Source organism: Triturus cristatus, chromosome 7 (assembly GCF_964204655.1).
Source record: "Triturus cristatus chromosome 7, aTriCri1.1, whole genome shotgun sequence".
In the NCBI taxonomy this organism is placed as follows: Eukaryota; Metazoa; Chordata; class Amphibia; order Caudata; family Salamandridae; genus Triturus; species Triturus cristatus.
Window position 1 is genome coordinate 1447658387 of NC_140590.1, and position 19988 is coordinate 1447678374.

The 19988-nt window shown below is 46.8% G+C and overlaps 1 protein-coding gene across 3 annotated transcripts in view; it reads left to right on the forward strand.

Moving 5' to 3' along the window:
• Positions 1–19988, forward strand: part of SRC (SRC proto-oncogene, non-receptor tyrosine kinase) — a 211037-nt gene that overhangs the window by 141491 nt on the left and 49558 nt on the right. For all 3 annotated transcript variants that reach the window (XM_085619192.1, XM_085619191.1, XM_085619193.1), the window contains one exon: positions 19434–19680. In XM_085619192.1, the coding sequence (XP_085475318.1) occupies positions 19437–19680 (244 nt within the window). In that variant the 5' untranslated portion in view covers positions 19434–19436. The remainder of the gene's footprint in view (positions 1–19433; positions 19681–19988) is intronic.

Genomic DNA, 19988 nt, shown 5'->3' on the forward strand with positions numbered 1-19988 from the left:
GTAAATATTGTACTAACAGGGCGAGTGTCCCTGATTCCCCGTAAGAGTTTCTGGCAAGTTAGTTTAAGACTCTCATGAAGAATGACATGAGAAGCACCGCGCGCTCCTCCTCGCACAGGAACTCCCAACCATAGAAGAAAGGCTGCCAAAAAAATCACCGCCAACTAGGAACACTCTACAATGGAACGATTGGTGCCAATGGCACCCTTACCCGACCTCAGGAACTAGGAGACAGCCAGCGAGGACCATAACTGCGGCGGAATAATTGGCAGCGTTTCTTCCTGCTGCCTCGCCATATCACCGCTTCCGCACCACGTGGGTCGCGGCGATCGGCGCGGCGTCCGACATCAGGCGGCGTGCTGAGGCTGCCGGGAAATGTAGTTTCTCCTGCCTAGCGCCTGCCAGCGCGAACGGAGCTGTCGTGACCTCTGACACTGATGCAGAAAATTTGTGGTAGGCAAAATATTGAATGTTAGCAGTTAATTGCCATTTGCAAGGCTAAAATACACCAGCATTTTGGTGAAGAACTTGCTCTTAAATATGTGCAATACATAACTGAAGCATATGAACTTGGGGAAAATACGGGTAGGGTTCTGGCTAAGCGACTACAGCAGAGGGAGGTCTGAAATAGAATTAGCAGAATTCAATATCAGTCTGGCCGAATTCAGGACTCCTCGACAGGGGTCCTGAAGGTATTCCAGAATTTTTACCAACAGCTTTATACTGAGGGAGAAAGTGAAGGAGTAGACGGAAATGGGGGGGGAACCCTTAGAGGGATTTTTTTGAAGATCTTCAAACCACTAAGGTTACATCAGACCAAAATACGATTCTTTTGGCCCCAATTACCTGGGAAGAGATAGAAACAGCTATAACTTCTCTTGCCGCTGGTAAGGCTGTTGGTCCGGATGGGATCCCTCTCGAATTCTTCAGAACATTTCGGAATTTATTAAGATCAGACCTAACCTCTTTATTTCAGTCAGCACAGAGGGGGCATATTCCTGAATTCTTGGAGGAGAACAACTATAGTCGTATTTAAAAAGAAAGGGAAACGAGAATGAAATCCATCATCATATAGACCCATTTCACTCATCGCCGACAGTAAGATTTATTAAAAAATCTTAGCATCTAGATTAGGAGGTAATATTAATCCTTTGGTCTCCATACGACAGCATGGGTTCATTCCGGGGAGGGACACAACTGATCATGTCAGGAGGGCTATCTCCCTTCTTGACTGGGCACGTACCATGGGGTCTCCGATCGGGATGATCCTGTTGGCCGCTGAGGAAGCGTTGGACAGGGTCTCCTGGTTCCTGTGGTCCGTCCTTCGATGGAAGGGGATGGCTAATGAATTTATTCAGGTAATCCAGGCTCTGTATCTGCTACCGGTGGCAGCGATTCGTATTTCGAGAGTCCCACACGTCCAATATAAGTAGGGGCACTAGGCAGGGGTGTCCCTGTTCTCCCCTCCTGTTTTCGTTATATATCGATCCCTTTTTGCAGAAATTAGAACAATGCAGTAACATCCAGCCAGTGAAGGTTAATGATACGGAATATAAGATACTGGCCTATACCGACGATGTCGCGATATCAACATCTGACATTATCCCGGCATATCCGGCAGTTAAAGATCAGGCTGAGCGTTATGGTATTCATTCAGGGTATAAATTAAATACCGATAAGACTCAGATTCTCTATTCCGGTAGGGAGTCTCTTCCGGATTTGCCAATTGTGTCAGTAGCAACATATTTGGGGGTTAAGCTTACTGCAGAGGTTGATCAAATCCCAAATATAAATATTGGCCTCATGATTAATACAATCAATCAGACATTAGAAAGGCTAGACCATCTACATCTGACTATGTATGGGAGAAGTAATGTCATCAAAATGATGGTATTTCCCAAAAATTTGTATCTGTTCAGGACTATTCCTTTCGAATTTCCTGCTCCATGGCTTAAAAAGATCGAAAGGATGTGCTCCAGGTTTTTGTGGAGCTATCATAGATCTAGGAGGGTGGCCAAGTGGCTGACCCTCCCCAGACTGCGGGGGGGGGGGCTGGGCCATTCCAATTTTTTTGTTTTATTATTGGGCATGCATGTTGCAACATATGGGAGTACTCCTAGTTGGAGATAAGATCCAATGCTTGGAGACGGCCAGTCCATCTATTTATGAAATCGGTATGGGGGTGATGCTAAACATTGTTTGGTCAAGATTTTAGGACCTAGTTATTACAAAAAGACCACATTCAAGACCATTAAGGCAGCTTATTTGATTTGGAGAAAGATACGTAGCAGATTTCAAATCTTCAATATCAACAGCTACACGCCATTTTCGGCGTCTGTGATCTTGTCTCCAAGTTTTCAAGATCAAACCACTCACAGATAGGGTAACCTCGGGATTAGTACGGTGGGGGATCTGGGACATGAAGACGAATTAGCCTCCTTTTCCTTTTTACAAGAAAAATATGGTTTTGATAAACGAGATTTCTTTAAATATCTACAGATTTGTAGCTTTTTAGATAGTAAAACACAAGGATCTGATGTAAAATATGGGAAGGTATCATTAGTTGAATTAATTCAAAATAAATCTCGGATAGGGGGACATTTATCAGATGTTGGAAACCTTACCTGATGATTTGTTAAGTCAGAATGATAAATGGGACCGGAAATTTGGGGAGGAGGGTATTAATGACCTAGTTTTAGGACACCCCCGTGCCGCACGGCCACCAGCTGCTGCGTGTGCCCCCCCTTCCTTTGTGCCTCGCTGCCCGACTGCCGGCTCGTGACCACGCCCCCTCCTTCGAGCGGCGTGGTCCGTGATCAGCGCTCCTCTCCCTGTGCCCCTGGTTCTCTGTGCAGACTTGTATTTGTGCTTATTTGTGCTTATTGTTGTTTTTCCGCCGTATTGCCTGTAGAATTGTATTTGTGTTCATTGTTGTTTTTTCCGCCGTATTGACTGTCTTTTTCCCGCCTGTTGCCGCCCTCTGTCTTCCCTCCCCGCTCCCCGCTTCCCGCCACCACCGCTGACCCCGCCCCTTTTTCCTTCAGTTCCCTCCCCGCTCCCGCCTCCCAGCTGCTCCGCCCACCCGCGCACTTCGCCATATATGGCGACCGTGCGAACGCGCAGCGGGCGCGCCGATTGTGCACCGAAGGCGCGCCAAAGGCAAGCCCGTCTACGCCCGTCCGCGCCTGGACCGCGCCCAGTGCCAGGACCCCTGGCCCTCGAGGACCCCGACCGACCCGCCTGACGTACACCGCCGCCACCCTCATCGCACTCAACACCGGCCGAGTCCCGGGATGCTACAGAGCCACCCCACGACGCGTCCACGGACCCTTCAGCTGCAACACCTGCAAGTTCACCTGCATCCGGACCTGCCCGACACCAGCACCTGCCAAGCCGAACACCAGCAGCAACCACCTCAAGTGCATCCTGCTCAACACCCGCTCCGTCCACAGACACGCCATCGAACTCTGGAACCTCCTAGACGCCACAGCCCCTGACGTTGCCTTCATCACGGAGACCTGGATGAACGCCTCCTCAGCGCCCGACCTCGCCATCGCCATCCCAGAAGGCTACAAGATCACCCGGAGGGACCGCAACGCCAACCAGGTGGGAAGAGGCATCACCATCACCATCACCATCATCCACAAGAACACCATCCGCATCACGACCAGCACCGACAACACCCCACCCTCCGCCGAACACCTGCATTTCCAGATTCACACCGACCCGAAGACCACCCTCAGAGGCACCCTGATCTACCGACCTCCGGGACCACGCACTCAATTCAGCGAGGACATCGCCGACTTCGTCAGCCCGCACGCCCTCCCCTCCGCTGACTACATCCTCCTGGGGGACTTCAACTTCCACCTGGAGAACAACAACGACTGCAACACCAGCACCCTGCTCGACAACCTCGCCAACCTTGGACTCAAGCAGCTGGTGTCCACCCCCACCCACCTCGCCGGACACACACTCGACGCCATCTTCTCATCCAGCAAAGACATCGCCTTCAGCCACGCCACAGAACTCCACTGGACGGACCACAGATGCATCCACTTCACCTTCAGAAGAATGACGATCCACCACCACCAGCAACAGGTTGCCCGAAGAAGCTGGAACAAGATCACAGCCGACCAGCTCGCCGCTTCCCTGAGCCAGCACCCTCCGGCCAGCTCAGCGAACCCCAGCCAGGCCGCCGACAACCTCTCGAAGTGGATCAGCAAATGCGCAGACGAACTCGCCCCTCTGAGGATCCCGTCCAGCAGACCCGGCAATAAGAGAGCCCCATGGTTCACCGACTAACTCAAGAGCTCCAAGAAGAACTGCCGAGCCCTCGAGAAAGCCTGGAGAAAGGAACCCACGCCGGACAACAGGACCACCCTCAAGCTCGCCACCCGGAAACACCACCAATTGATCCGCACCGCCAAGAAAACTGCATTCAAGAACCGACTGGACAACAACGCACACAACTGCAAGGAACTCTTCAACATCGTGAAAGAGCTCTCCAACCCCAACGCCGGAAACAACGACATCACCCCATCGCAAGACCTCTGCAACTCCCTCGCCTCCTACTTCCACAACAAGATCGCGGACATACACAACAGCTTCAGCACTCAACCGACGCACGCCACGACCGCAGCAACGCCACCCACCACCACCCTCCGCGCCTGGACCCCGGTCAATACCGAAGACACCGTCCACATGATGAACTCCGGATCTCCGACCGACCCCTGCCCTCACCACGTCTTCAACAAAGCCGACGCTGTCATCGCACCCCACCTGCGGGACATCAACACCTCATTCGACACCGCCACCTTCCCCGAGAGCTGGAAGCACGCCGAACTCCGCGCTCTACTCAAGAAACCTACAGCAGACCCCACCGAACTCAAGAATTACCGCCCCATCTCTCTACTCCCGTTTCCAGCCAAAGTCATCGAAAAGACCGCCAACAAACAGCTGGCCGCCTTCCTCGAGACGAACGGATCCCTCGACCCATCGCAGTCCGGATTCCGTGCCAACCACAGCACCGAGACCGCCCTCATCGCCGCCACTGACGACATCCGAGCCCTGATGGACAACGGAGAAACAGCGGCCCTCATCCTCCTAGACCTCTCCGCGGCTTTCGACACGGTCTGCCACCGCACCCTAGTGCAGCGCCTCAGCAACGTCGGAATCCAGGAGAAGGCACTGGAATGGATCGTCTCCTTCCTCGACGGAAGAACACAAAGAGTCTGCCTACCACCGTACAAGTCAGAGGCCACCGAAGTCATCTGCGGCGTCCCTCAAGGATCCTCGCTGAGCCCTACTCTCTTCAACGTCTACATGAGCCCCCTAGCGGCCATCGCACGCCAACACAACCTCAACATAATCTCCTACGCCGACGACACCCAGCTGATCCTCTCCCTGACCAACGACCCCGCCGCCACCAGAGCCAACCTGCACGAAGGGATGAAAGAGGTAGCCGAGTGGATGACGACGAGCCGCCTGAAACTGAACTCAGATAAGACGGAGGTCCTCATCCTGGGCTCCTCGCCCTCCGCCTGGGACGACTCCTTGTGGCCCCCCGCCCTGGGCACCGCACCCAAACCGACGGACCACGCACGCAACCTGGGTTTCATCCTGGACTCCTCCCTCTCCATGACCAGGCAAGTCAACGCCGTCTCCTCGTCGTGCTTCAACATCCTGCGCATGCTTCGGAAGATCTTCTGGTGGATCCCCACAGAGACCAGGAAGACCGTCACCCAGGCCCTCGTCACCAGCCGACTGGACTACGGCAACGCACTCTACGCCGGAACCACCGCCAAGATCCAGAAGAGACTCCAGCGCATCCAGAACGCCTCAGCCAGACTCATCCTCGACATCCCACGACACAGCCACATCTCCGGACACCTAAGAGACCTGCACTGGCTCCCGGTCAACAAGAGAATCACCTTCCGCCTCCTTACCCACGCACACAAAGCTCTCCACGATCAAGGCCCGAGCTACCTCAACAACCGCATCAACTTCTACGCTCCCAAACGCCACCTCCGATCTGCCAGCCACGCCCTCGCCGCCGTCCCACGCATCCGCAGAGCCACTACAGGAGGAAGGTCCTTCTCCTACCTAGCCGCCAAGACCTGGAACTCCCTCCCGGCCGACCTGCGCCTGACCCAAGACCACCTCTCCTTCAGGAAGAAGCTCAAGACCTGGCTGTTCGAGCAGTAGCGGCACCCCCCCCCCCTCCCCAGCGCCTTGAGACCCTACGGGTAGGTAGTGCGCTCTATAAATGTCTTTGATTGATTGATTGAATGAAGATTCGCTCGAATTAGCCAACCAGACTCTATTATCAGGTAGTCTTCGGAGCCAACATTTTATGTCTATTTTTGATCTTTTTTATACACCGGCAAAAATTGACAAATGGGGAGGTAATGTGGGTGGCTCATGTAGTAGATGTGGGATGCTATCAGCAGATACAGTACATATGTTATTTTCTTGCCCTAGGTTAGTGACCTTTTTGCAGAATGTTGAACATTTTTTGTCAAATGTTTTAGGGCTTCCAATTTTTATCTCTCCAGATACGGTCATTTTGGGAGTAGCGAGAAATGTGAGCTGGTCGCGTGCTGTTATTGGGCTTGTCTTTATGTCAATGGCCATAGTCCGATTGTGTATTACCTCCAACTGGATTAGTTCTGACCCCCCTACTTTTTTGTAACAGGTGCTCCAGGCTTCTAGCTGTATACAATATAGTAGTCTCCGTTTATCGTCTAAAAGGGCAAAGGAGATGGCAAAAGGGACAAAAACTGTTGGCCCCTATAACAGATTGGCTTCAGTAACATGAGTAGCAACGGATATCAGCTGGTATTCCCCTAAGGAGTAAACATGTAAATATGCTATAACTGCTAGCTTGAGATTTCATATTCTCATGAATATGATTATGATGTTGACTTTGTTATTTAAATTGTTGTAAACTATAAGGAGTGACTGGTTTTTATTTTTAGTGGTTAAATAATGGTGTATTTAAAGATGATTTAAGTGTAGCATCTGGTTTTCTGTTTTATTTTTGTACATATTAAGGAACCAGGCTTAATGTGTCAATATGAAATGTGGATTTGTTTTTTGCTCTGTTTCCTATGCTTTTTCTTGGTATTCTCCTTATGTTTGTAAACCACAACAGTAAAAAAAATAAGCACAGGTGTTTCTTTAGTTGCACATGGAATATTTTCACAGTAGAAGTGCAATGAAGCACTCGTCATATATAACCAGAGCTCCCCACTACTTATAGTTGGGAAAATGCTTGGCCGTCAATGTGTTTTGCTTCCGTGGAAACGGGTCCCATCCTATTATTCCCTGGGATACCAATGATTAGTGATCTAGAAAGCCAGCAGGCAGCTACATGGTGAAAGCTTCTGCCAACTATGGAATCCTTTCCAAGACATGTGACTGATAACATATAGTAAGTGAAATACTGTGCTTCACACCGCACGTCCCCAACCAGTATTTGGTTTGCGTTTGTTTGTAATAGAAACCGATAAATGAGTAACAACAATGATTTTGTGATGAATAATTAAAATTGGAAATCTTTCAATTCTGAAAAAAATAAGATTTTGAATTAGACATTAGCTAAGTCTGGCAGTGGTAGTGGTCTTTGGAGTAGATCAATCAATCCCATATTCCCTTTCACATCATTTTACTCCTTTCTGACATCCTCCACCTCTTACATTATCTTCATTTCTGTCCTTTTACACGTTCCTTCTGAATCCTTGCTTCACCTTCCTTCACTGTGCCCTCTCACATCACAAACCTGTCCGCAGGGGTGTGGAAATCTATAAAATATCTACTTGTCCATGGGACAATTTGCTTCATAAATCTCCTTGTCCTATAAACAAATCCACATGTTACTTTTGATGCCACGTAGTGCATTGACAAACTATGGCAGCAATCTCATTATATAAGAGCTCAGATAATAGCCTCTCTGATTATGCCGGGGCTCATACTGTAGTAGGGTTTAAATACTGGCAATTCACTTTCTTTGCCACCTTTCCGCATACCTACGTACTGAGGCTGGAAGTGGAGGCAAGCAATAGTTTCAGGGTTGGAAAGCCCTTTTGAGTCTGTGCATACCTACTAATTTGGATTTTTTAGCGTTTTTCACCAGCTCGTCTCTAATCTCTTTCCATACTGATGAAGGTTGGAAATTTACTCCTGACAAGGACAGAAGTAAAATTTCTTCCAGCGTTGAGAAAAAAGGGGTTGGAGGAAAAGTGAACTTGTAAACACTCATTAGATTTTCGAATGAGCAAATCTGCACATGCAGATTTTCTTGTGCTAAAATGCAGTTCACCAATTTTATTTTTAGGTGTACCATTTCCTAGCATACTTCTGTAAATTATTATAAATTCATGAAAGCCGTAAGTATGCGCTTAAGCTAGAACATTTACCTTTGGGTGTACTTTTGTGATTATCTTTAAGAATTAGGCCTGCATTTAGGTCTGGCATTAACCAAGACCTTTTGCTTCTCTTAATATTCTATCCCACTCTATATATCGGGTGACTTCACTCAGAGTGACAGCTTTCTGTTCTTTCACAAGGAGCATATCGGCACACAAAGTAGTTTTGTTCAGTGCAAGGGACACCTGTGGCAATGTGTGCTATTTGAGACCCCAAAATGTTTTTTTTTGCCAATGTTTGTTATAATGGCGACGGCCCGTCGGCACCCAAAACGATAAAAGTTTTACCAAAAAAGTCAAAACAGGAAACTCATTAACAAAACTAAAATGCTGGCCAACACGGGCAGAACTATTGGATTTGCCAATGCTTGTTTATGTTCATGTTTCCCATAATCTTGTTTAAACTGGTTACACTGATCTTCCATTAGGAATATTTTTGGAAATACTGGCATGCATTAACACTTTATACTAAATGATGTTTCAATGTTACAATTTCACAATAGTTAAACAAAACGTTTTTTTTGCCTAGTTGCATTCTTCTGTAAACATTTTATTTTGAAAACTAAGAATCATCAATCTTACTTTCAAGCTTCTGCAAATATTTGCATCTAATCGGAGAGCGTTATACATAGCCTCATATTGTTAAACTTTGAAACGTGTGTACACATTTTTATACTGGAACCACTGTCAGTAGTGCAGTCCGAGCTTACAACATTTCCTTAGAGTGCTCACCCTAATAATAAAGGCTTTACATTAATGAACCATAAATACTAGTTTAAACCGCGTCAACACATGGACACAAATATTACCTTAACTCCAGACAATGCTCTTCACGGATTCATAATGTGGTAATGTGAACTGGCAGCAAAGGATTTGTGCTGCGGGGGTTGGGCCTACTTGTCTTAAGGAAAAAATAAACATGAAAACTGGTTGTCCTTCACCCCAAACAATATGTCATGGGCGTGGAGGGGTAGGAATTCCACATGTCTGATTCACATTCACTCTTGGCTCACCTGTAAACACAGCATTTCCTGTTCCTTTTGTCAATATTTTATCAGCTGCATACCTCCTTCAGATACCTACAGAATCCTAATTAAAATGGGCACATATTGAACTATCATTCAGTACAGTCTGCTGAGAGGCCAAAGATAAGATGTGCATGTTTGCCAAACACCTTTATGACCTACTGGCAGACACAATGAGAATCTCACACTCCAGTCCAAAGCTATTAAATTGGCCTCGTAATGAACGCTAATGCGCGCGCTCAACCCATCCAGACACTTGGAGGTGACCCTGTTCCCAGTATTCACTATTCAAAACTCAAATCATTTGTTTTCTTCCCTATGTCCTTTTTTCCCTCTTTATCCCACCCTCCACCTCCAGTTTGGGGCAAAGGCTGACCCTCCTACTAAGTGGTAGTCCCCTCCAGCGGACAGTTATATAGGGCCCACTATTGGACCCATTTCAAATTACCTCGAAGCCCTGACCTCACCTGATGTGGAGGAATCTGTATGTGTGTCGGAAGGCTCAGAGCTGCATAAATTAAGGTTGCCATTTGCCCTTTTGTAATGGCATGGCCAATATCCCTGCCAGTACAAAAAATAGGAAAATCACTCCAAGCCAGTGGCGTCTGGCTTGTACCAAGGGTGGTGAAGCGGGGGCACAAAAATAAATGGACTTACCTCAACTTGCAGCGCAACGTCCTCCTCCCTCGGGTGTCTTCTGGATACTCCGCATGCAGGAAAATGCACTACCCAATCCTGGCGCTGCTCTCACAGCATGAGCATAGCGCCAGGATTGGATAGAGCAGATTCTTTCAGCGCTTCTAGGAGCACTGGAGTCCTGCACTTTCTCTAACCCAGCTGTCTAAGACAGCTAGGTTAGAGATCTTTAAAATGCGCATGTCTGGCTGGCCGTCCCAAGATGGCCTGTCCAAGAGAAATGCGCATTTTAATGCGCACAGCTCTCTGCTGCTGCCACTCGGCAGCACTAGCCCGCCCTGTCTTGATACTTAGTTCGGGACGGGTTGCTGAAAAATCAAATGGTAATTAATAAACTTTATTACCATTTTATTTTTCAGCTCTGGGGATTGTAGGGCGGCGCTCCTCCGCTCAAATAGGGAGCCACCCCTGCTCTAGGCCAGTAGTTAAAGCAGCAAATAAAAGAAGAAAGCACTTTAATATGTGTTTTAGAGCTGGATTAACTATATCTGGCTGATAAAGTAAAAATAAATACAGAAAATCCATGTCCAAAATGAATACTGGTGAACTTAAATGGAGTTCTGTTTAAGCAACATGTCCGGGCATTTGCAGGATCTTGGAATATTAACTAATGCCCATTCATTTTCGCTGTAAAAGGTTGTAACCCTCTTCGCGTTGCATTAGTAATCAGGCCCTAGCTCACGGAGTCCTGTCTGGACTGGATGGAAGGAGTCTCTGCCGCAGATCTGGTGCTGGCTGCCTGATGATTGCCATCCTAGCTTGGTATTCAATCTGGTTGGGGCAGGAGTGCAGGGTCTAAGAAAGCCCTCTTCAGTGCTCCTCGCTGTACCTTGCTGGAAATGCAGGGAAAGCCACTGCAAATGACTTCTGTTGAAGGGATTCCTTTCCTTCCTGCTGCACTGCAACGTCCAAGGTGAAGTCACGTTTAATACAGATTCTCCTCACTCAAAAATGGTCATGAAAGCTAGCACTGTTGAGTAGAAATGCTGCCTGCTGGCATGACCGTTTTGCCCAAAACCTGACCTGCATTAGTAAGTACCAGTACTTTCCTTCCTCCTGGAGAAATTCAGCTACTCACATAGAAAAAAAAATCAGAAGTGCAGGTACGCGGTACATGCAAGTACCGGCCCGTTTAAAGCACTGCCACTGAAGGTTTTGTGACATCCGCAGACACTTTATTGTTCTCTGATCCTTATTCACTAGCATTTTTAACTGTAGCATCTTGTTCCTGGGGTGCGTGTCTGAAAGTGTCAAAGCTCCGTCCAGCACCTCCTTATGTTTAATTTGTACGACCTTTTGGCAGGGTATGCCCAGTGGTGGGTCCCTTTCTCACTTTGCCACTGGATTCAAGCTAGCCCGGCTGATGAGGGGTGTTACCCCGAAACCTGCACCAGGAAGCTTTTTTTCCAGTCCAGGGTAGATCTGACTTGGCAGTTCGGGAGGGACTGTTCCAATGAGGAAAAGGGTCCAGACTGATTTGCGTATGGCTGGGTCTCAACCGGGGTGGCGAAGTGAGCTAATCAATGATGATGGATTCAACCCAGATCTAATAGTCACTAGGGGTGAGTGTCTAAAAAGATTCAGCGCTTCGTCCATCATCTCCTTGTGTTTGCTTCTTATTCCTAGTGCATGCACGCCAGCAGACCCGATTCAAGCGGGAGACCCGTGATTTTTAAGCCAAAAATTGTTTTATTTTGGCTGTCTCCCATATGAAAATGCCTTTCCTTCAATGGGAGAAATACGCTCTCCCAGTTATTTTTTTTTAAAAATCTTCCACTTTTCTCTTCTAAAATGTATGCTAGTGCCCCCCACGGAGACAGTTCTCATTGCTGAGTGTCTGTTCGCTGATGCCAGTCCAATAGGGTGCCCAACCGTTCCAGTTGTCTCCCATCCCACTTCCCCGTGCATGCACTGTAAGATGCCAATTGTTCCCCACCAGTTTTAATCCCCCTCAGAGCAGAGCAGCTTAAGTATTCTTGGGTTCCGAGATAGTTATATTTTGGGGTCCCCTATTTGGAAAAAACATATTGCTCATTTTCAGCTAAATTAAGCCCTCATGAGGGATGAGTTAAAGAAAACTGAGGTAAAGAGCCAGGAGATAGGTAGACCGAAAGGTGGGGATTTATTGATTTGTGAGGGATAGAGAGATGCCTTAGAACAGTACTGAAGTAGTGAGACACGAAATGGAGACAGTTGTGGAAGTTAGAAAGAGAAGAGGCACGGAAGACAGCAGGAGGACAGAGCATGTTACAGGGAGGAGGTGAAGTACAGAGCGGTAAAGAGTGTGAGCAATGTAGAGAGAGCGAAATGATGAAGCCGAAGATACGGGAGGGACAAAGTGAGGTAGGTAGAAAGGTAGTCAGTCCAGGAAAGGCAGAGGCAGAGTCAAAGGCAAGCAGAAAGAGGTGGAGATGGAGAAAGACAGAGGAGAGTTAGAGGATGAGACGGGAGACAGAGAAATAGTCTTGTGACTATCCCCTTAATGTTACCAGCCCCCTTGACCAATGGTTCCCTGTAAGTGAGGGGATCTTCAGTTGAAACATGGCCGACACAGGTGACTGTGGTTTGTTGTACAAAGCCTGATGGTATTTGTGGTCGGTACAAAGAGTCCTCCTCCCACCCATTCCACCTGGGCCTATTGCTTCCTGCCAGTGAGTGAAGAGAGATGGCTGACACAGGTGCCATTAGTTTGGAGTTAGAAGTACAAGGGCTGATGCCCCCCCCCCCCCCCCCCCCCCCCACCTTGACATATGTCTCCCTGCCAGTGAGGAGAATTTGAGAAGGAACATGGCTGACACAGGTGATTTGTGGCTAGGAGTACAAGGGCTGATGGTATATGTGGTCATTCCATTCACCCCTACCCCCTGTGGAAGGCAGGGGTCCTAGGAAATTGCCCATTTGTCCATGCCTTAAACCGCCTCTGCCTCACAGGACTATCACCTTTTCAATCTTTTGTGAGAAGTAAAAAAAAAAAAAGTGGTCGTCAGTGACGGGAATGGAGAAACTGCAACACAGATGGAGTTCTGCACAGGGCAGCTTCCAGGAGCACCCCCCCCCCTCCCTTTCCCTTCTGCGTGTGTGACTGAAAACCACGCTAGGGATCTGCACAAGGAGAGTTATCTTGGTGTTTATTTCTTCCATTAAGTCTGTTTTAAAGTGCTCGCATATTGTCAGATCAGTGGACAGACAGAGAGAGAGAGAGAATGGTTTGCCCAAGATCAAACTGTTTGTCAGAGTAGTAGATCCAAGACTGCAGTACACTTGTACTTGCTGTAAAGACCATACATTTACCACTGTATTGCTTTTTGGTGAATAAACCATGAGACTAAGCACTTATCCCCCAAACCCACCCCAGGTAATATCCAGTCCATTTGTTTTTAACCACAAATCTACGAGCAGCTTTTAATTTTTATTCTAAATACTCCCAATCTAGTCAGAATGGAGCGCATGAATACGTTAAAGTGATGGCACAAGAGAACGCAATTTGGACAAATGCGGAGCTGGTTTAAAAATCATATATCCTGACTCCAGTTTCCAACTAGTCCCCAAGACCACCACTGGGGTGGCAGTGATTCTGAGGGCAAGGCCAGTGGACTGCTCTTCCCAAGGAAATGGCACTGTGTTGTGGGCCGCTCCCCAGCTTTGGAATAGTGTTTATTTCCAGCAAACGTTGGTACAGTCTTAAAGCTGAGATTAGATGTCCTGTATCCTTGTTCAATGGCTAAAAGTAGACACCGGGTCACATCTAGTTATGTTGTCTGCTCACCTATCTTGTTATAGGTCCCATCAAGTTTGCCTTCTAGTGCTCACTACCTGTCTTTTGGGTTCTGTGGCAGTTACTGGTCAATGTGTGAGTTCAATGCCCATATTTACCATTCGTGTGTCAAAACTTAGAATATTTCATCCATTTGGATGCTAGAGTTCATTTTCTTAACTTGTCTCACAAAAGCTGCAGCAGTAGCAAGCAGTCATGTCTTACTCCAGGAGGCGGTAAAATAAATAGAACTCAAATACCTTATGAATAGTAATCCCACTCAATAAGCTCATGACTCGTGTCTTTTAAGATGGCCTGATTTAAAGGATTTATGTTCCTCAATAGCCCTCTTCCCACCAAACATCTTCTGATGCTCACACAAGGTGTCTGCATATATGCAATGTGACCCACGTGCTCAAAGTGATAATGGAACGTTGGCCACCCTACAGACCACTCTGGTTTTCCAGTGTACAGCCATGGCATTTCTCATTCCTCAGGTTCTGTCTTCACATGAGTTATCTGCAGTAACTCAAGTCGCCTCCTTGTGGCCTCACTTCTGCCTCTATTTCTCAGTCTCAGTTTACCCCCTTCATGCATTTCTCACGGTTACGCCCGAGACTGCTCAACTCAGTCTTCAGCCTCTTTCCCCCGTTGGCCACTCTTGTTCTTAGCTTTCCTCTCCCGTGAGGACTTGATAATGCTTCAGTTTCTCTCCTTGATGCATCTCTTTGCTGGGTCTAGGTCTGAGACTGGTCTCATTCCACCGTCCCAACAACTCCATGCGAGTCTCTTCTAACGCGCAGTCATCTTCCCTAGCACTCTTGTCTCCCATTTTTCCCCTCTGAGTCCCCAGTACCATTCCTGCCTCCCTTCTTAGAGATGTCTCATTCCCCAGACTCCTGTTTCCCAGGGAGAGCTCACCCTTTGCCCTGCCTCCTTGTAGGAGCACAGCACCTTCTTGGCCTTCAGTGCTGCTCTGGCTCTCCCACTGTGTTTGGCTCTCTCTACCTCTTTAGATAGTCCAATCCCTTGCGAGACCTCTCACTGTCCGCGCTCCTAACTGGGAAACTGGATTATCGCTCTCCTCACTCATTTGTTTACACTCTGTGTGCTCTCTGGGGACGCACCCCCACTCAATTTATTCTTGGAATTTCCTTTCATCGGAGACCACTGTGCATCCCTTTACCTCAACTCTATCTCTATCGCTCGCTATCTCTATCTCTATCGCTCGCTATCTCTCTCTCTATCTCTCTATCTCTATCGCTCGCTATCTCTATCGCTCGCTATCTCTATCTCTATCTCTCTATCTCTATCGCTCGCTATCTCTATCTCTATCGCTCGCTATCTCTATCTCTATCGCTCGCTATCTCTATCTCTATCGCTCGCTATTTCTATCTCTATCGCTCGCTATCTCTATCGCTCGCTATCTCTATCGCTCGCTATCTCTATCGCTCGCTATCTCTATCGCTCGCTATCTCTATCGCTCGCTATCTCTATCGCTCGCTATCTCTATCGCTCGCTATCTCTATCGCTCGCTATCTCTATCGCTCGCTATCTCTATCGCTCGCTATCTCTATCGCTCGCTATCTCTATCACTCGCTATCTCTATCGCTCGCTCTCTCTATCACTCGCTATCTCTATCTCTCTATCACTCGCTATCTCTATCTCTCTATCACTCGCTATCTCTATCTCTCTATCACTCGCTATCTCTATCTCTCTATCACTCGCTATCTCTATCTCTCTATCACTCGCTATCTCTATCTCTATCGCTCACTATCTCTATCGCTCGCTATCTCTATCACTCGCTATCTCTATCTCTAGCTATCTCTATCTCTATCGCTCGCTATCTCTATCTCTATCGCTCGCTATCTCTATCTCTATCGCTCGCTATCTCTATCTCTATCGCTCGCTATCTCTATCTCTATCGCTCGCTATCTCTATCGCTCGCTATCTCTATCTCTATCGCTCGCTATCTCTATCTCTATCGCTCGCTATCTCTATCTCTATCGCTCGCTATCTCTATCGCTCGCTATCTCTATCGCTCGCTATCTCTATCGCTCGCTATCTCTATCGCTCGCTATCTCTATCGCTCGCTATCTCTATCGCTCGCTATCTCTATCGCTCGCTATCTCTATCTCTCTATCGCTCGCTATCTCTATCTCTCTATCACTCGCTATCTCTATCTCTCTATCGCTCGCTATCTCTATCTCTCTATCACTCGCTATCTCTATCTCTATCGCTCGCTATCTCTATCTCTATCGCTCGCTATCTCTATCTCTATCGCTCGCTATCTCTATCTCTATCGCTCGCTATCTCTATCGCTCGCTATCTCTATCGCTCGCTATCTCTATCGCTCGCTATCTCTATCGCTCGCTATCTCTATCGCTCGCTATCTCTATCTCTATCGCTCGCTATCTCTATCTCTATCGCTCGCTATCTCTATCTCTATCGCTCGCTATCTCTATCTCTATCGCTCGCTATCTCTATCTCTATCGCTCGCTATCTCTATCTCTATCGCTCGCTATCTCTATCTCTATCGCTATCTCTATCTCTATCGCTATCTCTATCTCTATCTCTATCGCTATCTCTATCGCTCGCTCTCTCTCTACTTCAAGGCATAACTTTCCACACTTCTGCATCTCTCCGTTTCTTTCCAACAGATCTACTTTTTTCATTTTATGCACCTCCTACTTTGTGTCTCGCTCTTAATTCATATTCATCACTTCCTTTCAATGCATCTCTCGATTTCCTTTATGTAATTTAATGAGCTTTAATGTCAGGCACAAGCTCGCCAGTTTCCTGGTTTCTAAGCAGTTTGAGCATAGCTGGTCTGTGTTGGTGTGTCGCTCCAATTCCTTTCATCTCTGCGTCCCTTTCAAATCTCACTGCCCTTTTGGTATCCATTATCTCCCTGACCTTTGTATGCCTAATACTTACCTATTGTATGTCTTCCGCCTGACATTTTATGGCCACCTTCCTGGCCTTTTATGTCTACCTCCTTGTTTATGTATTTACCTTCCATTTGAGGGATTGCCTAACCTTCTATGTATTTACCTCGCACTTCAAATATTCGGTCATCTATTTATGAATTTCCATCTGAGGTAATCTCTCAGTGTATGTATTTACAGTCCACACGAGTACCCCGTCCAATATTCCTTCACCTTTTATTTGCCTTCCCCTAGAGCATTTTCCCCACCTTTTAGGCACTTAGCTCCAACTTTAAAGAATCTCCTCCTTACCTACGAGAGTAAGATGCCAACAGCAGCTCCATTCCCTTCAATTCTGGAAATCTACAGTTCCCAGGATCTAATAATGGGGTTAAGACACTGGCTGATGGATATCCTGTCTGCACCAAACTCTAAACAACCCCTTAACTCTCACCACTTGATGCACTCTTTCTGTTCATATATCATTCTGTTCATATCTCCCTCTTGGGAAATCCACATAATCCGTCGGCTAGCAAGCTAGCCCAGTGCACGGAGTCTTGTTGAAGACAATCCTGCAGGTTTCCTACAATTAGGGGATTGCATGCGCATGGAAGCCATTTGTTATACTGTGTTAAGTTTCAAGATGACTGTTGAGGCTCAAAAATGATCTCTGAAGATTTTGAAACATTAAAGGATATGGTTCACTGGGACAGGGGGAGCATTTCAAAGTGCATTATTTGAATTGAGTCAAACGTAGATGGAGAACGGAAGCAGAGGGAACCGGGATGATGCTGGCGATTTGGAGCGACTAAGTAATGGACACATCATTATTAAGAAGTTAATGGGGTGTGACATTTCTCTGGCTGTAGAGGCAGAAATTATGTTGTCTAAATAAATCAATCGGCGCAAAACAAAAATAGTAATCCTTATTAGTAATGGGCCTCTCCACATAATTTTTTTTTAAACACATGAACTAGAAGTAGTATCCATCTATCATTAGTTTCTCTGGTTTGATGTAGGTGTAAAATGGGCAAATCGGTGAGGGGTGGGAGGGACTCTTTTCCCTGGTATTAGGCCTTTGATGTTTTATTCACCAGTAGGCGAACATCCGTTCACTAAAAAGCTCATCAAGTGCAATCTATCCCCATGATTCTATATGGTTATTTTTTTCTTTTTGTTTAAACACTCCATGAGAGGGCATGTGTTTTCCAGCTCTTCCCATGGTGTGCCCGCCACCCCAACAAATAACCGCCCCAATCCTTGTAGCTTTATCCCTCGAGTTGCAAGATCTCTTATGTGCTTCTCTCTCTCAAACTTCCGTCCACCATGCTCTGTGTGCTTCTCTCCCCCCCCCCCCCCCTTCTGTCTTGTCTACCCCATGTGCTGCTTTTCCCCTCCTCACCCACACTTCCCGGCCCCAAAAGGGATTGTCTTAGCCACTCAGCCCCAAAGGTGAGAAATATTTGCATTGCCAGTTTTTGTTGAAGATGCCAAAGTTTCTGCTGTCATCCTTTGTTTAGACCTTACACAAAATGAATTGTCCATTTACAATCGTTTCAGAGGTACTTATCAAAAGTGGAGTGTCTACTGAGGGGTGTAGACATGACCTGTCGTATTGCCACAGACTTTTTAAAATTGGATTGCATCTGAAAAACACAAATAAATGCACCTGTAATTACTATATCCTAAAGGCCCTAAATTAAAACATAGTTTCTGCTTTTTAGACCTCAACCACAGGCACCCATGTCTTCTTGATGGCAAAATACCTACTCTATCCAGTATAGATTCAGAATGGCCTTTTGTCTGCATCGTTCTTGTGATTTGATGATTTTTTTTTCGTCAATCTCATGTCCAGATTTATCAGATTTCTACCCAATTTTAGTGTTCGTTTCGCTGTGTTTTGCGTGGATGACTTGGATCCTTCCACTACTGGTGTCATGCATATTAGTGCACGAATAACTCTTTATCTCTCCCTTTGTGTTCACATGAACTCCCTGCTCCACCTGCCCGATTTTCTGCCACTGCCTTTTATTTTAAAATTACCCTCCAGTGCCCACTTTACCAGCCCTTTGACTGTCCACCATGTGCCCTGCATGCAGGACAGCCATCTTGGACAATAAACTACTGACCTATTGGTTTTGGTGGTCATGTCTCATATGTTTCATAGAGAAAGAGAAAGCCCTCTATGTACTTAAAAGCAGGATGATGACGTTGTTCTATTCATCTGTCCACATTAGTAAACCAATGAAGCACTATCTATTCTTTTAGTAGACCGATTTGATTAATATATGCCATTTACGGTGCAAGTTTGTCAACCTTTTTGTTCAGAGAAATATACTTTTATCAGTGTATTTGTGTGGTTCTGTAACAAATAAGTTTGAACTTTAACATTGCACTTGGGTGATCTGCATGTAAGGTGCATTAATAATACATTTGATCCAAAAACTAGTGGGAGGCGAGATAACTGTTACTCAAGTCGATGCTTTTGGTATTTCTTGCCTTACTGTATAACGTGCTGGTACTCTCAAAACAGGCGTTGATTGAATAAACTTTTGTTCAGTGTTTAATTTAGAATTGTCACCTTTTTATTTTTTTCCCTTCCTAGACCATGGGGAGCAGCAAAAGTAAACCAAAAGACCCACACCAGCGAAGTCGCAGTTTGGATATGGCCGAAGGGGTGCATCACCCGTTCCCAACACACTCCGCTTCACAGACACCCAGCAAGACCAACGCTCTTGATAACCACCGCCCCACCAACAATGCTTTCGGGGGCAATGCAGACTTTGGCTTGTTCGGAGGCGTCCACTCGTCTGACACCATTACATCGCCCCAAAGAACAGGACCCTTGTCGGGTATGTGTCTGGGGCTCAGCCTCAGTTTTCTGTTTGCTCATAGGCTTACCGGTATAGGAAGGTCATTGCCTTTGGCGTTGAATACATTGTTTCTGTCTCTGGTGTTGCTAGATAGCCGGTTCTGTTAGCATGCTATGGCTCTTGTCCTTGCCATTGATTGGATCTAGTAAGGGTGACCATTCTTATCGTGCAAACCTTTCTCACAGATTTTAATTCCTCCAAATGATCCCTCTGGGGATCTGCTGAGGTCAGACTAACTACTTTACTATGGAGTTTTATATGGCCATATTTTACAAGTAAAGGAAATA